Genomic DNA, 7917 nt, shown 5'->3' on the forward strand with positions numbered 1-7917 from the left:
GGAGGGATTTTTGGAAAGAGTGTTTATGGACACATTCACGAGATGGGGACATACCACTGAGGTCAACACTGGTCTAATTAGAATCATTTCCCGGGACGAGTCTTTCTCACTGACTATGAATGGGCTATGCGAAGGTCTATTGTAATTTGCCCTCTGACACACCCTCCTGCCCATTCAAAAGTGAAGGGGACTAATGAGGTGTCTGCTGCATACAGTAAATAGTAATGTGTGAATGTGCAATATACAACAAATCAACAATGTTTGAATTTAACTCAGTGACTTATGAACCAGTGAATCAAAAATCACTTGAAGTCATCAGCCGTACAGCGGTTACTTCATCATCATCATCATCATCATCATCACATAAACAACTAACAAATCATATTATTTACCTTGTATGTGCTGGTTGACAACATTCTCGAGTCGATCAAGTCTCTCTATGATCCGTAGAGTTTCTCCTTTCTTGTCACCTTCTAACTTTTTCTCTGGGACAGGCATAGGGACTTTGATGTATACATTCGCGATATAATTAGTGACCCACCCAACATACAGCAGACACACGATGTTGGTCATGCCACTCAAGATCACGCATGTAGACACCAAAGTTTTAGTTCTCCTGGTGCAAGCCATGCCGACATCCCTCCATGCAGTAACCTACACAGAATTCCGTTCAACAGTGTACAAGTGCGACTGTCGCCCACCAAATCCTGGAATGAGCTACGCGCGTCACTTTAGAGCAACCTGGATGAAATCCTGCAACTCCCCAACGATGCGATCCGTGCTTCGAGCGCGGGTTAACAGCACCTTCGCCTTTACAGGTCCATAAAGGTAGGTATCTCAAACTGTAATTTGAAAACACATCAAACACTGAAAAACCGACCGGATGCCGACTGTTCCTTTTTTCGATCCATGGCAAATCTGAACAAGTTGAGATTTTACAGACCTTGTGAAAACGCTCAGAACAAACATTCAGCAGCTGTAGCCAATGAGGTGCGATACTGGAGTTGTACGGTAATCTGTGCATTCACTTGGTGGGCGGGTCTAATTTGGTCACATTTAAAGACAGTACATTTGATGTATCTATGTAATAAAATAAACCTATCCTTTTTGTGTTTTGGTTTACATGCCACTGTCGTGATCGTGTTGGCATTAATACTCGTAGTTATTTGTAATTTGCCTAGTAATGCCTGTACCATGTTGAAGTAGCCTATTATAGGCCTAAACGTACTTGTAAATGCACACAGTAGCCTATCCTGTCACTTTAAGATTGATATAGTAAATTATATCATGTTATTGTCTATATGAAGTAAAGAAAACATTGAATTAAGGAATTTAAACATGTTGAATCAGCTTTGTACAAAGCAATGCAGTTGCGCTGGTCCCTGCAAATTGCCTCGAGCTCAATGCAGTAGGTAGAACGATCACAACAGCACTTGCAATACTTAACAAAGCCACGAGATAGAGACAACGAGAACTGAAAATATTAAGGTGTGTTTTGTCATCAGACAGGTATGAATTTAGGCTATTGCTGCCACACCAGAAAAAGAAAAACGGATCAGTATCACGTTACAACGTGAAATCTTTCTTGTTATAACAAGATGATTATCATGTTATAACAAGTTATTGTCATGTTATAACGTGAAACATTTCACGTTATAACATGATAACTTATCACGCTATAACAAGAAACATATTTACCTTATCACGTTATAACAAGAAACATGTTAAATATGTTTCTTGTAACGTGATAAGTTTGTATACGTTATAACGTTTCTGTTTTAACATGGTAAACATCTGCGTAAAAAGTTTCACGCTATAAGGTAATTTAAATAGTTCGTGACAGGTGTTGTGCCAAGGCACTTATCCCCACCAGGATTTGCATCCCCTGGCCGTGGGAGCGCGCGTGCACTTGGAGAAGCAGGCCGGGTAATGCTGTACTTCGAATTCACCTCTTAAATGGAACAAATAGCGACGTGGAAGACTCGTCAGGGTTTTCCATAGTAACAAGGCACTCATTTATCTGCATAAATACGTTTATTTGTCTATTACATTATGGCGACGTGTGAATTGTTTCATGCAGGCTATTGTGGATTAATCGACAGTGTTTTCCAAAGTTTCATATTGCCATGCACCTTAGCTACATGGGGACTGATAGGCCTATCTAGGCTTATGTGACTCGACATCACATGCAGCATGCCTGCAGGTTTATGAACAATATTTCTTAATCTAGGCTACCGCCATCTGTCCATTCTCTGCGGGTGTGGTCTGACAAAGATGCCCCGTCTAACCCGTCCCTCCCTGCCCTCTAACGTGATTTCTGTTTTAATTTAATTTAGTTTAATATGGCTTTTCAATTAACCGCTTTGTTCACCTGTCTACCATATGAGTTACAGAGGGTATACACATTATATTATATTATGTTCACTGATATAATGTGTACCCCCCTCCCATGTGTCTGTCCTGTTATTTTGGTCCGCCAACGGAGGCCCAACCGGTGACCGCTGCAAGCCACTAACGGCGTGACACCCAAAAACCGCTGGTGACCCGTCGGTCACATGCTAGCTGGGGAACAACCTAACATAATATGGAGATGTCTGCTCTTTTCAGGCAAAAGTTTCAGAAGGGATACACAGATAAGTTATCTTGTTATAACTTGAAACGTTTCACGTTGTAACAAAATAAACATAGGCTATCACGTTCCGTTGTTCTTTTTCTGGTGTCGCAGCAAAACGCTGCCTCTATGCTACTATCACAGTATAATTCTTCGTGCTCAATAAAAGCAGAATCTCGCCATGTCCCAGCCCAGCATGAAGTAAAACTTAACCCAGTCTTGTAATGAGCCATGTTCCTCAATTCATCCCTTCCCTGCACACCGGATACGAACTATTGAAATGACGCTATAACGTGAAACGTTTTACGTTATAACAAATATGATAAACATGTTTCTTGTTATAACGTGATACGTTTGCATCACGTTATAACGTGAAAATAACTTGTTATAACATGATAAACTCATGATCATCTCAGTGATAGCACATGGCCTGGTGTTTTCTCCAGCCCTCTCACACCATCAGGCTCAGTGTGTCCTTCTGGTGGGAGGCATCACGTCCTTCTGCGGTGTGCAGGACATGACACAGCCGCCTCTGAGCCGGCCTCTCCTGCTACATCAAAGCAAGTGAGAAATAACTGAGCCTCAGGCCTATACAAGCCAATAAGAAGAACTGCAGCTTTTCAACAGTTGTGTGTGTGTGTGGTTAGTATTGAAGATGGATACTTCACTGTTGAGACACTTATCGATCTCTGATACTTAGTTCAGCGGAACATTGAGACCTTGGTTATGTGCTTAGAGGAGATGCAAATGTTGCTGTGCAAGCCAGAAATGTCGTCTGCAAAGAGGTCTAATATTATTATTATAAGATTGATAGCAGATTGAGAAATGTATTATAGTATTGTGGATGGTCTCTTACTGTCCATCATTTGACTGTGAATGGATTTATGAATGCATCTGTCCCATGCAGGCTCAGACAACATCCTTCCAGGTAGAGGTTAAAACAGTAATGACTTTAGCCACTTATGCTCTCCGGGAACCACAGAGTTATAAAACATTGAAATGGGGTGACTGGAGCATTGACAGGGTCTGACCACTGCACCATATCTAATGTCCATCACTCGCACTCCACTTCCATAGCAACAAAGCCTCTCCACTCCTGAGTGGCACAGCCACTATACACTAATTGCTTCTGTAGGCCACCCTTTTTGTTCGGAGACCGTTAATGGTTTTCAAATCATCAAGTTCTGTACAAGTTTAATTTAGAAAATTGGTATTTCCCTGTGCCTAGAGTGAGGGCCTTTTATGAATGGCTACAGTCCCAGTCCTTGTGAGTGCCAAGTGCTCTGCAGAGTAAAATAATGGAGACTCAATTAAGAGACATTGTAGGAAGTCAGCCTTATTTCACTGAATGTTGTCGGCCCTGCTCCAAACCAGCATGCACCAATTTCTATATCTGCTGGGGTACAATATCAGGACTTCACAATTCTGTGTGTTTGTGTGTGAGACAAATAACTTCCCCTCAAAAAGCTACCCTCACAATGTACTTTGGTGAGAGAGGTAGAAGCTGATAGAGATAGTTAAGCATCTGTACTTATCTGCCTCAAGTGCTGCTCTTAGGGCAGCCACAGACAACAGTCTTTTAATGTCAGTACATTGTCAGTCTATGCAGTGTTTAGCCATATCAAGTATTTTATGTTAATCTGGAACATGATGTCTGTTGGCCATCAGAAATGCCCGCATCACAGACATTTCCGTCCCTGGATTCCTACAATGGGCCATAAGTACTGCAGAATCAAAGTCTGGTACAAGTAGTCCCTTCTAAAATGTTATTTCCCAGGTGGGTCTTAAGGAGAAGTTAGAAGGTCACATGCTGTCAGTGGCCCTTCTGACACAACAGGCAGGGCTGCCCCCAGGGCCGGCACAGCTACGAGAGATGCTCTGATACTGAGAGGAAACAGTCACCAGTGACAGATTTGTTTTCGGCTCAAGATTAAAGTCAATTTATTACACCAGATTGGAATCTTTCCTTTGCAGACATATTATTAATGTGTAACGCATTTACTCCGCAGCAGGAGGGTGGCTTGTACTCTACAATTGGTTTCTACAATCTCTGCAGGATGTCTCTACTCCCTACAGTTGAGGACCTCTCCAGACCAGAGGAATCAGGTTGGCTGGCTGAATGGCTGGCCGCTAGAGTACTGTTTGTTCGAGCTTGATTAGAGTGGATGACGTCATCGGCGCTGATGAGCAATCTCCGGGGATGAAACGTCTGAAACAATTACTGAATTAGTCATTTCTATAACACAAGGAACAGTCAGGTTTCAAAGCTTTCGTTTCAGAGCATCGAGACTCCAATGCATTCCTATGCAATCATAATGACGTTTTGTAAATGCTTACAAGGCTCATCTATTATAATGAGTCAGACAGTACAGGGTTCTTTTCTCCCTCCGTAACCCTGGGCTTGTGTGACAAACAGCCTCAGGTCTCTTTTGCGGTTCCATCTCCTCAGCTGCAGTCACTTATGGGAGAATGAGTCAGGGCCCTCACTTGATCGATTCTGCGGCGCACGGCTCATTCCTTGCAGCTAACAGGCATGCCCGGTGCTCAGGTCGTCTCCTTGATTTACAGGGTGCGGGGGCAGAGGTTTGTCAAGCTACGTGGGTGTGAATTGAAATACAGCGATTCTTTTCTGCTGGTTTTGAATTCTTTTCATTTCCAGTTCATCATAATCCATCTCAATCAGCTAATCCTGATCCACGGAACCTACTCTACATATCGAGTGATATGCTACCTGCTACCTAAACAGATGAATTGATGTGTTTTGGTCATTAGTGTTTGCCCCTCCATGATAACATTGACTTATTTACTTTTCCATTTTTCGTTTTCATTTTGAATGACCTGGTAAAATGTACCACTGCTGAGGAAGTCAATGGTATCTGAAAACTGCTGAAACGGTTGTTTACCTGTCTGATCAGATTCATCCAAGGTCAGTTCTGGGGGGATTTCTGAGAGATATCCAATGCTATACAGATCACATAAAGCTACATCGTTCTCCTCAAGCTACACTGATAAAGTTTGCCTCATACTCTGACATTACCTTTAATAATCAAAGTATATGAATAGCAGATGGCAAACCTCCATGGGTTTAAAGACACGTTGTTACCTTGAGGAAAGATATGATGTTCGCCATCCATCATCTCAAGGATGACAGTGACATCAAACAGATGGCTTGTACAGCAACTTTGCAGCTCTTCTTCACAGACACATAACACCACCGTTCAAATGTTGAATGGTCTCCATCTTTCATGCATGAACTTGACCTTTCAATGGTTTTCATTGTTTTCCCTGTACTGGAAATGCATGCCCTAGAGACGCAGGGGGATCGCACAAGTTGTGATCTCATGGACTGATTGGCTGACCAGCTTGGTGGACAGCGTCCTCCCAGCAACTCTGTGTGACTACAGTATGACTAGGCAAGAGGTTTATTTCACCCACTCCATGATGTCAGCGCATCATCAAACCAGCCAATCAGCTGTCCTATTTAGGCTGAGTGAGCTGGCCAATCCTGGGTGATTAATGACTGAGAGGGAGGGGTTATCCTGTGATCATCACTAAGAGTGCTGAGAGACAAAGATGTCGCTAAGTTCCCCTGCCATCGAGACAGGCTCCATTAATCAACTAGCAACTCCATGGACAAGGTGGGAGTATTTATAGAGCCAACATGGCCTTTACATTTCAGAAAGGAGGTGTGATTTACGATGAAAGGTCCATGGGAAGTCTCCCACCCATTGTTTAACTACGCTGACGGAAATCGTTTGCAAACACGGTTGTGACTCGTGTATATAGGGCTTTCAGTTTGGACTCAATCTTTGCTGTGTGAACCGAGAATGCTCGTTCGAAACCCTGCATACCCCTCACCATGCGGTTCTTTGGAGCCCTGCACTGATATCAGCGAATGAGTTAGCTAGTACTAACACAGTCCTCTTCCTCACAGCCCTCCGGTAGCCACTCAATAAACTCTGACCCTCAAGCAGCCTTCAAGCCCCTGTGGACACTACTCAGTCTTAAGACACAACAGGGTCGGTGAGGTGGGAGGTTGGGGGGGGGGGGGGGGGGGGGGATGGGCAATCTCTGATCAATACTGAAAGCCTTTGCCTGGCCCCACATATGCTCTCAGTTCATCATGGGGGAATGGCTGAGCTGACTGTGATGGCTACCCCTGGATCCCGTGAGACTGCAGCAATCAAGCGATTGATTCTCAGGGAATGTGGAGAAGTGTTTTCCGAGAATTATTCATGGATATGATGTTCTAATCTCCCGTCTGTATGCAAGCTTCCTCCATCCAGCTTACATTCCACAGGCGCTGATAGAATAAACAAGCCGGAGATTTTAAATAGCGTCAAGTCCTTTTTTCTGAACATCGTCACGATGATATTTGCCCTGCAAGGTTACACATTCATCATTGAGAGTGGACGAGGATGGGGATGGGTTTGCGGGAAGCTTTTATAGATTTGAAATGGATCCTTCTATTAGCAAACACAAACACACAGCTCTATGTTAATAAGATGGCAGGTTATTACAGTGGAGAAAAAAACACAACAACAACTTAAAGCAACAGGAAGCAGGCAGCTGCTTGTTCTCTCTTTTGTGTGTCTGGGAATTACGGCATTGCATTTGGCGTAAATAACTCATTCATTTTGTATCCTCCTTAATACCTTTAAAGAGATCTGTAAGGCTCATGAAAAGCGTAGTCATCTCTAGTCTTAATTGGTCCTGTGGATTCGATGATGAAAACAGAGCCCACACTAAGACTGGCGATTCCCATCCACAGCAGTGTGACCTGACCTTCGAGCAAGAACCTCATGTGGTCAAATAAAATAGAAAATGTTTTTGTGCATGTGTGGGTGTGTTTGTGTGCGTGAATTATTTCGAAGGTGGGTCCTTTTTCCACAGCTACTTATGTTTATCATGGTACATTTCCAGAGGCACAATTGTATCGTCAATCTAAAGTAGTGTTAACTTAACCCCTTGCTCTCCCGTGCTGTCAGTAGACCCAGACCAGAGGGCCTGTTTGTTTTTCATTATGGTTCATGCCACATTCTGCTGACCCATTAGATCAGTGGTCACAGATGATATTAAGGTGGAACAGGGATATTAAACTTCCTGCCACTGGGTAGTCTCTTCGGATTTCACTCACATCAGATTATTACCGACCAAATGAGCCCGGAGAGAAGAAGGACACAGGAGGGAGCGAGCAGGCACGCTAGGTCACAAATAAGAAAGAGTCAGCAGGGAACTCGTTTTAATGTTCTCATCAAGCTGCATGCTGGGAGACATGATGGCGACAGATGTGAGCCTCTTGGACC

At 43.4% G+C, this 7917-nt stretch overlaps 1 protein-coding gene across 1 annotated transcript in view; it reads right to left on the bottom strand.

Annotated features, from left to right (window-relative positions):
• The window catches only part of galnt18b (UDP-N-acetyl-alpha-D-galactosamine:polypeptide N-acetylgalactosaminyltransferase 18b), a 41200-nt gene extending 40211 nt beyond the window's left edge, over positions 1–989 (bottom strand). Inside the window, exon 1 of the mRNA XM_047041914.1 lies at positions 393–989. Coding sequence (XP_046897870.1) covers positions 393–630 — 238 coding nt within the window. The 5' untranslated portion in view covers positions 631–989. The remainder of the gene's footprint in view (positions 1–392) is intronic.
• Positions 990–7917: the final 6928 nt, after the last annotated feature.

Source organism: Hypomesus transpacificus, chromosome 19 (assembly GCF_021917145.1).
Source record: "Hypomesus transpacificus isolate Combined female chromosome 19, fHypTra1, whole genome shotgun sequence".
NCBI lineage: Eukaryota > Metazoa > Chordata > Actinopteri > Osmeriformes > Osmeridae > Hypomesus > Hypomesus transpacificus.